This window comes from Solanum tuberosum, unplaced genomic scaffold (assembly GCF_000226075.1).
Source record: "Solanum tuberosum cultivar DM 1-3 516 R44 unplaced genomic scaffold, SolTub_3.0 scf00246, whole genome shotgun sequence".
Classification (NCBI taxonomy): Eukaryota; Viridiplantae; Streptophyta; class Magnoliopsida; order Solanales; family Solanaceae; genus Solanum; species Solanum tuberosum.
The window spans coordinates 49,657-65,817 of NW_006239169.1; the positions used below are offsets into that span (position 1 = coordinate 49,657).

The 16,161-nt window shown below is 34.6% G+C and overlaps 2 protein-coding genes across 2 annotated transcripts; one reads left to right on the plus strand and one right to left on the minus strand.

Moving 5' to 3' along the window:
• The first annotated feature begins 1,309 nt into the window (after window positions 1-1,309).
• On the plus strand, window positions 1,310-3,038 carry LOC102585977 (putative leucine-rich repeat receptor-like protein kinase At2g19210). The gene is made up of 3 exons (XM_006357397.2): window positions 1,310-1,422; window positions 1,773-2,325; window positions 2,414-3,038. Exons 1-3 carry the CDS (start codon window positions 1,338-1,340, stop codon window positions 2,883-2,885), a joined length of 1,110 nt encoding a protein of 369 aa, XP_006357459.1. The 5' UTR covers window positions 1,310-1,337; the 3' UTR covers window positions 2,886-3,038.
• Window positions 3,039-12,748: 9,710 nt separating this feature from the next.
• Window positions 12,749-14,708, minus strand: LOC102582553 (transcription factor bHLH87-like). Its single transcript, XM_006357304.2, has 2 exons — window positions 13,873-14,708; window positions 12,749-13,431 (listed from the first exon to the last, which is right to left on the minus strand). The coding sequence occupies exons 1-2, from the start codon at window positions 14,552-14,554 to the stop codon at window positions 12,845-12,847; spliced, it is 1,269 nt and encodes a 422-aa protein (XP_006357366.1). The 5' UTR covers window positions 14,555-14,708; the 3' UTR covers window positions 12,749-12,844.
• Window positions 14,709-16,161: the final 1,453 nt, after the last annotated feature.

Below are 16,161 nucleotides of genomic sequence, written 5' to 3' on the forward strand. Positions count from 1 at the left end.
TTTTTGGGAATTAAACCCAACCCCTAACCCCCCCCCCCCCCCATCCCCCATTGCCTTCCTTGATGTGATGTGCTTTTTTAAAATAAAAACAACAAAGCAAAGAGAGATTGTTCCTATCTGTTGCGACTCGAGACATTCAAATGTTGGAGCCATTTCTAAGGATCAACCAACAAAAATTAAAGACCACCCTGACATCAAATTTCATTTTGAGGCTTTCCGTCCAATTGACAGGTGCGGGTTATAAGTTTTGTAACGGTGAGGTATGAATGGCGGTATAGTATAGCTATTAAACGAAAATTGAGGGATAATTTTGACCCTTCTCCCATAAATAATTCGATATAGCAGTGAGCATTTGGCAACTAAAATAGCTGCTCTCTAACCGAGCGAGAAGTGAAGTGGCAAAACGCACCAAATTTTTGATAATGCAAACATTTGTTCCTTAGAAAATATTGTATTGCTATCCTTTGGAATGAGCAAAAGCCACAATGAGTTGACTTGGACAACGTATTGTAATAGGATTACTATTTTTATTTTATTTTTCAAGGAAGAATATGATTGTGGGCCAAAAATAATGTTCAATGAAATTAGTTTGAACGAGTACAACATTCCTTCAAGGCATTATCAGTATCCAGATAAATCAACTATTTTAAATAAATAATAAGAGACGGAGCTAGAATTTTAATTTTATGGACTCTGAATTATATAATGACTGCTTCAAGTTTTCACAATCGGATTCTAAACTTAATATTTTGACATATTTAAATAATCTCTTAACACAAATATACTATTTGAGCAAAAGATATTGAGTTTGGCTGATCAACCCGTATCTGGGCATAATAACTTAATAATTGAAGAGGTTACGTTGTTCATTCCAAGAATTGGTATATGTACAACACAGGAACAATCATGATCACAGACATAATCATCTATAGTTGAAATGATTTTTAAATTCTATGACCTGCAATTTTTAGTGGAATAATATCTTGGACATAAACTAATAAAACCTATTGTTAAACTTTGTTTAAACAGTTATCATTTCTATAATATATGTGCTTAGTCTACTATTTCACTAGTGGCTCAAATTAAAGCAAGGTAAACTGGTTGAACTATTAAAATTGAACGCACAATTCATGACACAAGCATATTAAGATAATATAAGTGTTGCATTCACCTTGCTCAGCAAATGATATCATGATAGCGTTTACCAAATCACTTGGAAACTAATTCATTCTTAAACTTGGTCAAATTGAGCATATAATATATAAGGTAAAGCCCCCAATTATTCTCACTTAACCAACTAAAAGTCTAAACTTCAAGATAACAGAGTAAATCCAGATATGGAGATTTTGAAAGGCTTCCTCTTCGCATGGCTTATTGCTTTTTCTTTAGCAACAATAGCTGTTGCACAAAACAACCAAACAGGTATAATGTTAATTAGTAGTATATACATTTAATTTACTCTGCATAAAGGCCGATACAACTCAATAACTTTGACTCAGATCTTATTGGCTACGGGTTAGATCGATCTAGTTAGTTACCTTGATTCGAACTTAGCATTTCTCTTAAATATCCATTGAACATGTACAAATTACTAATTTAGAACTCGTTAATACATACACTTTAGATTCAGGCACCACCTATGAACGGTTGTAGTAAAAAATGAGTAAATTTAAAATTCTAGATCCATCTCTGCTTCTACACCTAGTAAATATGTGACTACAATATTGGCCCTGTTTAATGCTCATGTTCTGTTTTATGTCCATCTTTTACAGGATTCATAAGCCTAGATTGTGGAATACCAGCACGTTCAAACTATACAGATATAACAACAGGACTATTTTACACTTCAGATGTAGGTTATGTCAGTGGTGGAGTGAAAAATAACATATCATCAACATACCAATCCAATTCCCTAGAAAGACAATTTCTCACAGTTACAAGCTTTCCAACAGGGACCAGAAATTGCTACACTTTAACTCCAGCTCAAGGGAACTCTGGCAGATACTTGATAAGGGCAAGTTTTTTCTACGGAGATTATGATAATGGAAATGACCGATTCCCGTATTTTGATCTTTACATTGAAGAAAAATATTGGATCACAATCTCAATTAATAATGCTTCTATACCAATTCGAGAGGAAATAATACACACACCTTCTAATGGCTCTATAAATATTTGCCTTGTCAAGTTAGATACTACAACTCCTTTTATTTCAGCCTTAGAGTTAAGGCCTTTGAATAATACCATATACAAAGCAATACTCAATAGTTCAATGGAACTTTTTTCCCGTTTGAACTTTGGTTCCTTAACCAATCAATACGTCAGGTACGTTTTATTATTTCAATCTATTTTAACTTGAAGATCAAGATGTTCTATTGAACAATTATTTGTTTTCTTTTTAATTACATGACAGATACAGCGATGATGCGTGGGATAGAGTTTGGAGACCATATCAATGGCCGAGGACATTAATTATTAATACAACAGAAGAAATACTTCAGAACACTTTCCTATTACCAATGGCAGTAATGAGCACGGCCTTGATACCTGATCCGGAGACCAATTCCAGTCCCGATACGTTGACCTTTTACTGGTACTCTACTAATGCCACGGACAAGTATTACTTATACTTTCACTTTGCCGAAGTTGTTAAATTATCGGAGACAGAGAAAAGGGAATTCAATATTTATGTCAATGACCACCTATATTATGGACCTATGTCTCCTGCCTATTTGTCCTCCTCGACGGTTTACACAGTGAATCCAGGCAGTGGTATCGAGAAGTACGATGTGTTGATTAACAAAACTGAGAGTTCAACTCTTCCGCCACTCATTAATGCTATCGAAATTTTTAGAGAGCTAAAAGGATATAAACCGGATACTTAAGATAGACAACAACACGAAAATGAATCAGCATCTGACTGTGGTGTAAAGTGAATTTTTCATCAAGGTCAAGATGGAGAACTTTTGGGTGCGTGAGTTCTTCTTGTACATTTTGTTGAATTTTATTTATGTATGTGGATGAAAGCTAGTTCGATTGACGGGTACAGTTTATTGAATTTACTTATCTATGTTCCACTCCTTTAATTATTTCTGAGATTCAACAAATTTCAATGCTGAAAAATCGAACATATTGCTCCAGTTGATCCTCCTAGATAGACGACTGTTAAATAAATTTAAAAATAAGTGGGGCTACATAGCTACATCAAAACGATTGCCAGGACAAATGAAAGCATTTTTAAATAAGATTATCTGGAGACAGCTGCAAAGAATGTTTGACACTTGACAATCTTTATTAATGAAAATGTCACCTAAGACAATCAACATATTTTTATACTAATCAAAGTCAATGCCTTTTTTCCATTTCATAAGATCATAGTGTTGGAAATCTTACGGAAAATACTTTCCAAAAATGAGCGTGGACCACGTTGAACGTAGACACGATTTACAGAAGCTACTAGAAGAGAAGAGAGAAGAATTCCATTTATGAGCTCAAAAGGCTAACTTGTACAATAGCATGAACATGTATTTATAGTTGTTTATGTAACTAACTATTGGAAGAATTAGTTATAACAACTTTTAATAGAAAAGACTATACTACCCTTAATCATTCTAACCACCAACTACTCTGATGAAGTCTCATTACTCCCCTTCAAGCTAGGAGGGGCAAAAATGTTCAACACTCCTAGCTTGGATAACAAATACTCATGTTGACTTCTGGACAGCCCCTTTGTCAAAATATCTGGTGGTTGTTCTTGTGTTGGTATATAATTCACTTTGATTGAACCTTGTTGTATCCTTTCCCTTATGAAGTGACAATCTATTTCTATATGTTTTGTCCTCTCATGATAGACTGGATTTGCAGCTATTTGTATTGCTACTTTACTGTTACTGTATACTTGTATTGGAAACTGCACTTCAACTCCTACTTCCTTTAACATCCCAAGTAACCATACTAATTCTGATACAGTCGATGCAAGACTTCTGTACTCAGCTTCAGCTGAACTTTTGGAGACTGTGGTTTGCTTCTTTGCTTTCCATGACACTAAAGAGTTGCCTATCTTGATCATGTAGCCTGTAACAGACCTCCTGGTAAGTGGACAAGAGGCCCAGTCTGCATCACAACATGCAGTAACCAATTCATTTGAAGAACTAGTCAATAGCAGACCCTGTCCAGGCTGTTTCTTGAGATATCTCACCACTCTTAAAGTTGCATCCATATGTGACTTCTTTGGCTGTTGTAGGAACTGACTTAGAGTCTAAGTGCTAAATGATATATCTGGTCTTGTCATGTTAAGATACAATAATTTCCCAATTAGCTTTTGATATGATGTTGGATCCACCAGCTGATCTTACAGAATTCTTCTTGTCCTTTATTTGCTCATCATACTGTTTTGATGTTAGCTTGATATTAACATCAATGGGAGTGTCTGCAGGCTTTGCTGCTGACATTCCTACTTCAGCTATAAGCTCCAAGATATACTTTCTTTGATGCATAAGTATGCCTTGTTCTGTCCTAGTGAACTCAATGCCCAGAAAATACTTTAGTTCACCTAGATCCTTCATTTTGAAACACTTCTGTAAGGCTTGCTTTGTCTCTTCAATCAATTTCAGACTGCTTCCAGTAACCGGCATATCATCTACATACATAAGTACAATGACTATACCAGCCTCTGAATCTTGAATAAACAAAGAATAGTCATACTGACTCTGTCTAAATTTGAGAGCAATAAGAGCTTCAATCAGCTTGTGATTCCATTGTCTTGGTGCTTGTTTGAGACCATATAGGGACTTAGTCAGTCTACAAACTTTCTCCCCTTGACTAACAAAACCTTGAGGTAGCTGCATATAAATTCCATCCTCTAAATCACCTTGAAGAAAAGCATTAAAGACATCCATCTGATGAATATGCCATTTTCGAGATGCTGCAAGAGAGACTATAGATCTCACTGTGACCATCTTAACCACAGGTGAGAAAGTCTCCTTATAATCTATGCCTTCTTGTTAACTATAGCCTTTAGCCACCAATCTTGCCGTGAACCTCTCAACTTCACCAGTAGCCTTATACTTAATCTTATATACCCATCTGCATCCTATAGGTTTCTTACCTTGGGGAAGATCAGTAACCACCCATGTATTGTTGCTTTCTAATGCCTGAATTTCCAACTGCATAGCATCAATCCACATTTGATCTGACACGGCTTCAGAATATGTATTGGGTTCCTTCAGTGAGGAAGAAGCAGCAATATAACACTGATAAGAGGAGGAGAGATGATTATAGCTCACATAATTTCCCATAGGATACGTCACTGCCTTTTGTGTAACAGAATCTGTCAGCCAAGTAAGAGACTGCTTAGTTCTAGTGGACCTTCTGATCTTAGGTGATACAACAACCAGTTGACCCTCTTGACTAGAATCCGTAAGAGTGTCAGTACCAGAAGAAGAACTACCTGAGCTTGGTTCTGCTAAAGGATCACAAACTGCAGTCAAGTTATCATCTGAATTCTCAAGCATATGCTGGACATGTTCTGGATCTCCAAGTTGTTCAAGCTCCTGATTTGCAAGGTCAGGTTCAGGACCTTCATGCTCAGGATTATAAGATACATAAGCTGGCAGAGACAACTCTTAAAAATTGACATCTAAACTGCCTTGGAATATATCTGTGAATAACTGGTGTTTTCCAGAATGTTTATCATATGCAAAGGGAAACATGTCCTCTCTAAACATAACATCTCTACTTACAAAAAAAACTTTGGTTGTAAGATCCAGAAGAATGTACCCTTTTTGTGTTGCTGAATACCCCATATGAATAGCAGACCTGGCTCTAGGCATTAGCTTATCATGTTCAGTAAGACTTTTGGCAAAGCATAAACAACCAATAGTCTTAAAATGAGACAGTAATGGTTTGCTACCATATAATCTCTCATAGGGAGTTTGAAAATAAAGTACACTGCTAGGAAGTCTATTGATAATGTAGGTTGCTGCTAAGACACAATGCCCCCAGTACTTGATAGGAATTTTTGCTTTAAATCTGAGTGCTCTTGTAACTTCAAGGAGATGCCTGTGTTTTCTTTCAGCTACCTCATTTTGCTGGGGTGTATATGGACAAGATTTCTGATGTATAATACGTAACTTTTGAAACATGCTTGCACAAGTAGAGCTGACAAATTCAGTGCCATTATCAGACCTTATTGTCTTAACAGTCTTGGCAAATTGATTATGAACATATTGCACAAACATTTGTAAGGAAGCACAAACATCATATTTATGTTTAAGAAGAACAACCAAGTCATTCTTGAGAAGTCATCCACTATAGTAAGAAAATACTTGTTTTCATCAAAAGTAGCTATATTATATGGACCCCAAAGGTCTACATGAATCAACTCAAAACAGTCACAACTCTTGATACTTCTAGTAGGAAAACTAGTCTAGTTTGCTTGGCATAAGGACAAACTAAACACTTAGACACCTTACACTGACTTTCTCATTCATAGAAAACATTCTAGCAAGGACACCAGAAGAGACATGTCCTAGCCTTTGATGCCACAACTCCATATCTGTAGAAACTTGAGACACACTTAAAGCTATATCCCTTTGATTACTGACATGCTTTTGAGTATACAGACAACCTGTTTCTTCACCAATTTGCTTCACCTTTCCACCGTAAAGCTCCTGGAGAACACAGCAGTTAGGGAAGAAAGTAACTGAGCAGTCTAGCTCCTTTGTTAATTTGCTGACAGACATCAAATTGTACTGGAAGTCAGGTAGATACAACACATTGAAAATAATACCATTATCTCCTAATGCACATGAGCCTACATGTGTCACATGAGTACTGTCTCAATTAGGTAAATACATAACCTTAGGAACCTCTAATTCCGAAACAGTGCCTTTGATAAACATATCTAAATCAGATACCATATGGTTAGTAGCACCAGTATCTACAATCCACACTCTGTTAATATCAGGAACATGTAATGATTTACCTGCAGTGTGAGCAGCAGCAGATGTAGCATTACAATCCAATGAGGCAATGTCTGTCTTGTGCTGAAAACCTTTGAGAATGTGATCATACAGATCCTTTGTGAAAGTGCAACCCTTCAACAACTGTTTCACATCCAGTTCAGCTTGACTCAGCAACTTAGAAGAATTGGAAGGACCTGATACACCATGAGAGCTATCAGTTTTTCTTCCCTATCCTGGTACATGCACATTAGTATTCATACCATAGGAGAAGTAAACCTGATCAGGAGTGCCATCTGATGCAGTACCTTGTGGCTTCCTTTTTTACTTGAAGTCAGGTGGATACCCTACGATCTTGTAGCAATACTCCTTGCTATGACCTTTACACTTACAAAAGTTACAAATCAAGACAGAGTTCCTCTTGAATCTCTGATTTACACCTGAGGTAGATGCAGATTTAGAATACATAGCCACAAAGTCAGCACTAACTGTGTTCATTCCCATGCTATTGCTGTGAGACATCACTGCTTTTTGGCTTTCATCTCCTACTATCATAGCATAAGCATGATTAATAGTAGGTAGAGGATTTAGCATCAGAATCTGACTTCTGGCCTGTTTAAGTCTTGTATAATACTCAGAAACTGAATTAGTACCTTGTTGCAATGTTACAATGTCTTTGTGAAGACTATATGTTCTAGAGCCATCTACTCTATCAAATCTCTCTTTCAAGTCATTCCAAACTTGCAAAGCACTCGAAGCAAAAGCAACACCACTAAGAAGACTCTTAGAGACTGAGTTCATTAACCAAGACAATACAATGGCATTTACCCTCTCTCATTGCCCCCACAGTTCTTCACCATAAACTCCTTCCTACAGGATCCATCCACCAATCCTATCTTATTTCTTCCCAATAGAGCTAGTGTAATAGATCAATTCCACAATGTATGTTGACACCCAATTTTGACCCTCCCCGATATAAATTAATTTTTGAACTTCTTAAAATTCCAAACGAATTGAAATAATTGACTTTATAAAAATCAAAATATTTTTCAAGTTATTTTGACTAGTTTTGTCACTTTTTACAACTTTTAGATAATAACTATATTTTTATATAATTATGTACGCTTTATGAATATTCGAAAATCGTTTCAAAAAGATTTTGCATTTTTAGTCAAATATTTTATAATTAAGTTTAGTCTAAATTATAGTTAGAATTTTGAGTTAATCAAATCGATTAGTTTATAATTAAGTTAATTATTTTATTTCGTTAAGGGTAAGAAGCTCGTTAATTAATTTATATTAATTCGTCTTATTTAGTTTTAGCCGAATCACCAATTAAGCTCAATTTGGCTAAAATCTTAAATCCCATCGGCCATAATTGCAATCTATTTGGCCTAGCATTTTATTTACAAACATAGCCAACCCTTCTACCCACCCTAACCCATTTGTGATAGACTAAACTTGGGCCTATTTCTTCAACCCAATTTCAACACCAAATTCCAGCCCCACTTTTGTTTCCATTTGATCCAGCCCAGTACCTCAACATCCCAGGCCCAATACAACAATACAATACAATCATCAACCCAACAACATACACTTTAATACCCACCAACAATACCAAATATAAAAAAACATACACCAAACGACCCCACTTCGTTTCTTCTTCTTCTTCCCTACGCAGGACCAGCAAGGAGCGTCCAAAACCCAACAAAATTGCGGAAATCCAGCAGAAAATCCCGGCAAACCCGGACCTCGAACCCAGCAAGTTGTGTCCTTTTCTTCACCTCTCCTTTCTTTTCCGTTGACAATGGGTACAATTGACATATTTTATTTTTTCTTATCTCTTCAAGATTTTGAATTTCAAATTTCATTCTTATCCATCTTTTCAACCCATTTTCCACTTCTTCTTTTTTCAATTCGAATCTCCCCTATATATACCCCTGCTCTTTTCACTATAAGGAGGGGAAAAAAAAAAGATTTTCACCATATTAAAAAAAAAATAGAGAGGTTTCATACATTGAAAGGACGAAAAATAAATAGCTAATTTTCTTGTGTATCGATTCTCTGCTTGTCCGGATTAAGCTCACAGTGGTGGAATCGCTCTTCTCGCTGTCCCGAAACGCTGCTCCGAAAAAGGTAAAATTTCATCGTTTTATTGAACTCATTGTATATTTTCAATGTACTGATCAATTTGATATTATTGGCAGATTACTCTGTTTTACTTCCTGTTGAAAAATTCGATTTTTTTTTTTATAAAGTTTGATTCCGTTTTATTTTTATGTGAATCTTCATGGGATCAATTTTGTCTCTATTTTGGCATTTAAAGGATTGGTATTTGTATGTTATTTGTGATTTTCTTGTATAGAAGTTGCTATTGTTTTGAGTTTATTTGTTGTGTCTGTTATTATGTTGAAGTTTGAGTTCTTGTCTTGGTTTTTAGTCACCCGTTTCATAGCATCTATTTATATACCTTCATGTGCAAAGATTTATCTTTTTATTTTTTTTATTTTTGTGTTTAATCCGATCCCATTAACTTAATTATTTTATATTCGGAAAGAAGATTTCTAATGTGAGCACTGTTATCTCAAATTTGCTTTCCAATATGTTACGTTGGAGTCATGTTCCCAACTAAAGCAAAATTATTATTTCCTCACTGTTTCACTCCCCTAAACCACATTAGAGATATTTGTTTTGTTACTTTTTCAGTAGTATGTTTTGATGCTTAAGTCCCCATCCATTCCTTTACACATACCTCTATGCAAGTGTTAAAGTTTGTTTGTATATATGTTGCCTGATCGAGTTGTTTTATCATTGTTTTTGTTCTAAAAGGTGGTGAATTAAAGTGGGAATTTTGCATGTATTTTAGTTGATTCGGCATCATTGTTTTATTATAACTATGGCATAGTGTGATTTTCTTTTACAAATACGTCTAACTTATGTACTAGTCTATTATCCTTTTTAACTAATTTCATCCCATCTATATTTTTATTGCATGAACTCCCTTGGCTTGAGTCTATTGGACTCCCCTTTGTCGCTTGTATCTTGAGTTTGGTTTGAAACCCAACACTCCTCTTTATCGAGTCAACCTCACCATTGGAAGCATATGGAATTTGGAGAGGGAATCTATGTCATAAGGGAGCAGAATTACAGGTGTATGGAGGACTGGGTGTTAAAAATGGGCTGTATACAGCAGTATACACTAATATACCAGCCACCATACAGCCCATATACATTTGATGTCCGTGATACAGGTTGGAGGCGTCAAAGTGAACTGTGTACAGTCAGTACATGGGTTGATATACAGGAAAAAGGGCTAAAAAATGACCGATATACACTGATATACATGAGCTGTATACCAAAAACGGGTTTGTTTAAACCCCCAAAAAAGTAGCGAATTTGGCCCAAGAAAGGCCCAAATTCAATTTCTCCCTTACTCTTTAATTATTTGATTGTGATTACGTATTATTTGTTGTTCAACTCTAACTTTAGAATTTTTAATTAACTTAGTTGAATCCCCCAAAAGACGAACTATTTATCTAAGTTGTTTTGTTTCTAACGAAATTTATTTTATCAACTCTTGTATTTTCATTTATAATCTTTAGTCAAAACTTTTTTTTTTATTAGTTTAAAACAGTTTTTTCATAAATCAAAAAATGACTCCAATAAAAACCAACTAATTTAGTTTCGTTAAAATTCTTATTACTTGTCTCTAATTCAAATATTTCAATTAAGGTCCCATTTTTTCTTAAAAAATAAAATCGCTCTTTGTTTAACTACTTTCTCAAAGTTAATCTAATAGTGTAAATTATTATTATAAATACTTACTTAGTCATTTTCTCAAAAAGGTTAGTCAAAACTCTTATTCCTCAATTAATTTAAAATGGTTTTCATGCTTAAATTTACCAATTGAGTTTAAATTACTATCATAGCATAAGCATGATTAATAGTAGGTAAAGGATTTAGCATCAGAATCTGACTTCTGGCCTGTTGAAAGGACTCATTTAACCCCATCAAAAACTGATACAACTTCTGCCTATTCATGTGAGCCACAAATCCTTTCGATTTATCACAGTTGCAACAAGGTGCAGGCACTAAAAGTTCAGACTCATCCCACAAAGTTTTAAGTCTTGTATAATACTCAGAAACTGAATTAGTACCTTGTTGCAATGTTACAATGTCTTTGTGAAGACTATATGTTCTAGAGCCATCTACTCTATCAAACCTCTCTTTCAAGTCATTCCAAACTTGCAAAGCACTCGAAGCAAAAGCAACACCACTAAGAAGACTCTTAGAGACTGAGTTCATTAACCAAGACAATACAATGGCATTTACCCTCTCCCATTGCCCCCACAGTTCTTCACCATAAACTTCCTTCCTACAGGATCCATCCACCAATCCTATCTTATTTCTTCCCAATAGAGCTAGTGTAATAGATCGATTCCACAATGTATAATTCTCAATTCCAAGTAACTGAAAAGAGATAAGGCTAACACCACTCACATCAGTAGGACTAAGAAACAGAGGATGATTGTAACCAATACCTTGAGATGATGAGACTGTATTAGAAGACAAAGCGAAGGAACCAGAACCAACAATTTCTCCATTGTTGATACCTTGATTTAGTTCTTCAGCTACTCGATCTGGAGACATAGCAATCAAACTTGTTGCGGAATAAGAATCAAAACTCAGTTAATAACAGACGTGAACCCCAATCTGCAGATCAACTGAGAATCTGATGAATCTGTGAATTGATAAAGCAACTCTCTGATTCGAATCTGTGAATCGACAAAGCAATTCTCTGATTCTTCAACCTAAAACGCCTATCACAGCTCATCACTGTGTATGACTCTGATACCATGAACGTAGACACGATTTACAGAAGCTACTAGAAGAGAAGAGAGAAGAATTCCATTTATGAGCTCAAAAGGCTAACTTGTACAATAGCATGAACATGTATTTATAGTTGTTTATGTAACTAACTATTGGAAGAATTAGTTATAACAACTTTTAATAGAAAAGACTATACTACCCTTAATCATTCTAACCACCTTTTAACTACTTAACAACCAACTACTCTGATAAAGTCTCATTACACGTATATGTTGATTTTGATTTTTTCACACACACTAAATCACTTACTAGATACCGTCCACTTGAAAAAAGAAGAAGAAATAAAGAGCAAGTTGGCAGAGCAATAAGCCAAGAATACAGATGCTTCTTTATTTCTTAACAGAATTTCCTACTTTTAGCCAAAAAAATCAATAACCTCTTCTATCCAATTATCAAAGCAACTTCCTCCACCATCCCCGAAAAGAGCTTTGTGTTGTCAAAGTCCAACATCTTTTTTCCTTTACCATCACATCCTATGTCAACACAATTTGTTCACTTCTTGTTTCATTTTTTTTTCTTCTAATTTTGCATGAAACATGCTTGATGCTACTAATAATCTTTGAAATGGGTCATACAGTACGCGATTTGAATTTAGTTGGACTCTAATGTGGGTACCTGACACCGGATGGGAAAATAAAAAAAATTATTAGGAATGATAATTTTGTGTATTTAAACTAGTTTAGAGCAAGTGTGATACTGTGATTCGAATTCACAAGTATTTAGAGGAATATTTCTTTGCATTGGTTTGCTAGCCGACAGCTTCAAATTGAATAAAGTCCAAAATACACACACGAAACTAAATATATAATGTAGTAAAAACATTAAAACATGATACACTATCAGGTCATGCAAAGATATCTACAAGTAAACCTCCTTAAAATATGAGATTTATGATCTTGATAATAAATCATGTTACCTGTTGTAACATGTATATTTGACCTGATAATATGTTTTTATTTTTACATTAATTAAACTCTTTCCGGGATCGTAAATCAACACTTAGGGTGATGGATTGGATTGAGGTTTTGCATAGGAAAATGTGGTTGCAAGGGAAATGGGTAGTTGATTAATGGTATTGAAGATAAAGAAGTAGTAAAGTTATTGTTAATGATACTTGGGTCTATATTAAAGCCAAATGCTCCCAAGGCATTCACTTGTGTCCTTAAGAACTTGAGATAGTTTGCAGCCTCATCAAGCATGGATGCAGTGTCCATATTGCTTCCTCCTGGTACCAGCTTCTGCAATATCCTTATTCTTTCGCTTATCTTTTCCCTCCTTCGTCTCGCTGTAGCTGTTTGTGGATCCATTGATATTCTTACGTTCTTCCTCTTCGGCTTCTCTGCCATCACATCTTCCCTGACAGAGCTCACTGGCCTGAATGCTGCTGCGCGATAAATCATTTCCTTCATTTGTGCAATTGCTTCTGAATCAGGATCAACTATTGAACAAGCCGAAGAACTAGCTTGCTGGAAATTGATGTTCGATGAACTTGGAAGCTTGTATTCTGATCTGGATTTCTTGGACTTAGGTTGATCATTTTCCGAAATGAGCTGGAATACGTAGTCTCTGTTCGAGGAATCTGTTGTGACATGATATACTTAAGTATTTGAAAGTGTATTATATTCTTCATAAATATTTAAATTTTAAATGAGTCTTGCACTCAAATCTCATAACAAATTAGAACTTTTAACGATTCAATATGGTATCAGAGTTGGTTAGAGGTTTTACACTCGAATCTCACTGTCATCCAAAATTAGTAAACCGACACGTGAGGGGCCTATCGGGCGACTTTTCTTGTACAAATGTCAAACTACTTAATTTTTAGTCTGTATTCAGACAAAGACTCAATAAAATTTTATATATAAGAAAATAATATAATAAGTCACCATAGTTAATAATTAATTCAAAATATTTATTAAAAAAAAAATGATTTTGTTTTACTCTCCTGACTAGTATAGTGTAAGAGAAATTAATGTACTATTTATTTAAGCAATTAAAAGTGTGCCAAGAGTGTTCTCACCTGATTCGAGCAGAGCATTGTGGCTTCTCTTGTCCATATTGTAACGATTTCCTTCTGAAGATGTTATAAAATTGTTACACGAGACTGTTTCATCAAGCTCATTAACAGAGTAGTGAATATTATTGTTGTCATTGGCATCAATGGGTTTTGATTTGTAGGCATCAATTGCAGATTCTCCGGATGAAACTGCATTGTTAGTGTGGATATTCCACAAGCTTTCAGAATCATCAGAGAAAATCACATCATCTAATTCGCCCGATGTGTTGGTGTTGCTTGTATTGGTTGCAGAAAGCAAGCAATCAGGGGATCTGTTTTTTGAGAATAGGCCAATTGAACTAACATCCGCCATTAAGCCACAAATAGGAACTTGATTATTACCCAAGTAAGGCAAATAATTGTTCCGCGGAGGAAAAGAAGAAGATGAACCAATTTTACTATTAGTACAATCCCCAATTGAACCTGCTCCTGATTTAGCAGCGACAGAGTCTGCAGCCAATCTCGTCGCAGCTTCTTGACGCTGAGAGATATTCCAGCTAGAAAGGATATCGATTGGATCAAATGCAGCTCCAAATTCCTGAAAATTCATGGCTGACGATGCGCCGATATCAACTTGCTGCTGAATTGAAATTAAAGGATTAGCTTTGCTACTGAAAGGGGCAAAACGGTATGAATTGGACAACATTAAGCTTGGCCAAGTGCACAGAATCTGATAAGTGAAAAACTAGCTGCAGAGGATGAAAAATGAAGCAGAGATGTATAAGAATTGCCTAGTTGTTGCTGAAGGAGATGTTCTGACTTAAGCTGCAATATGTTGGTTGGGAAACATGCTTATATATAGAAGAAGCTAAAGTTTACTCCTCTGTCCCATTTAAATTTAGTACAACTTAATTTTTTATGTGAATTAAAATATATACTTTTTAAATTTTAAAAAATAAAATAACATATTCAAAAATTACATAAAAATATTATGTAAGTCACAACTTACAATAGTTAACCATTCTAAATATTTAAGATGGATTTCAACAAATTGTGGTCTCCTTTTGACTCTTCAAATAATAACTAGGCCATATAAAAGTGAAAGAGAGCATATGGAATAACATTGTCTTCATCCCATGTTAAATTTCAAATTTAAACTAAAATCTATGAATAAGATATTTTCCATTGTAAAAGGTAAGTAATTATATTTATTGTAATATACATATCTATAAGTTAATTTCTAATATTTTTATATGTATGACAACCTCACGAATATAACATGGAGCGTCACTCCCGAATGGGCCCTACAGAGCGCGATCCGAATTTAGTCAAAGTTTCAATGTGGGCTCCGAATACCGGGCGGAAAACCCAAAAAAAAAAAAGCCTATAGTCATAATTATCTTCTTCTTTATTTTCTCATCTTTTTGCGAAGGTATTGAAAATCCAAATAAGGAAATCACGTGAGTATCATTTCACTGATGCAAATACACTTTCCAACTAAATCAAAATACAGCAAATACTTTCACATGAGTTGCACATTTTATAGGATAAGCTCAATCATAGGCCATAGCCATAAAACACAATGTACATGTAACAACGAATTATATTATATTATATTATATATAATAGAGTTGTTGGTTTGGTCAAATTTTTGAGAGGTTTTAAGGAGTAGGAGAAATTATTTTCAAAAATTGGAAATAAAAGATTGATAAAACTCTACCATAAATAAGCTAGATTGGGTCAAAGGAAAATAAAACTACAATCCTTAAAGACGAGAAAAGGACACATTTGTTTCAAAGGACCACAAATCTACTACGCAAGTATTATTTCATTCGTCTCTTCTTCATTTCAAAGGAATATTATTCTAAAAAATTAATAACTATATTCTATCATTTTGTAATAGAAGTAGGAAATTAAAAATCACGTTTCCTTTTGAAGAAGAACCAAATCATTATTGGAAAGTAATATTCATAACATGCTAGATTTTTTTTCCCAGTACATAACATGCTAGATAAGAGTATAGTATTCTATGTATTTCATTTTATTTTATTTTTTTATTCTATTTTTTAGTTTGTTTTAAAAATAAAATATATTTTTTCTTTTTAATAACTCTTTAATTTCAACTTCTCATATGACATGTTTAAGACCACACAATTATGATATATATTTAATTTAGAAAACACCTCTACTTGATTAACTAAACTTAGATACACCCCCGATTTGCCACATGATATAGCAAGTGGTCTCAAATTCTTGTATGAGCATGAGACTCTTAATAAAACCCTAAAGGAACGGTTGAAGCACCCCTAAACT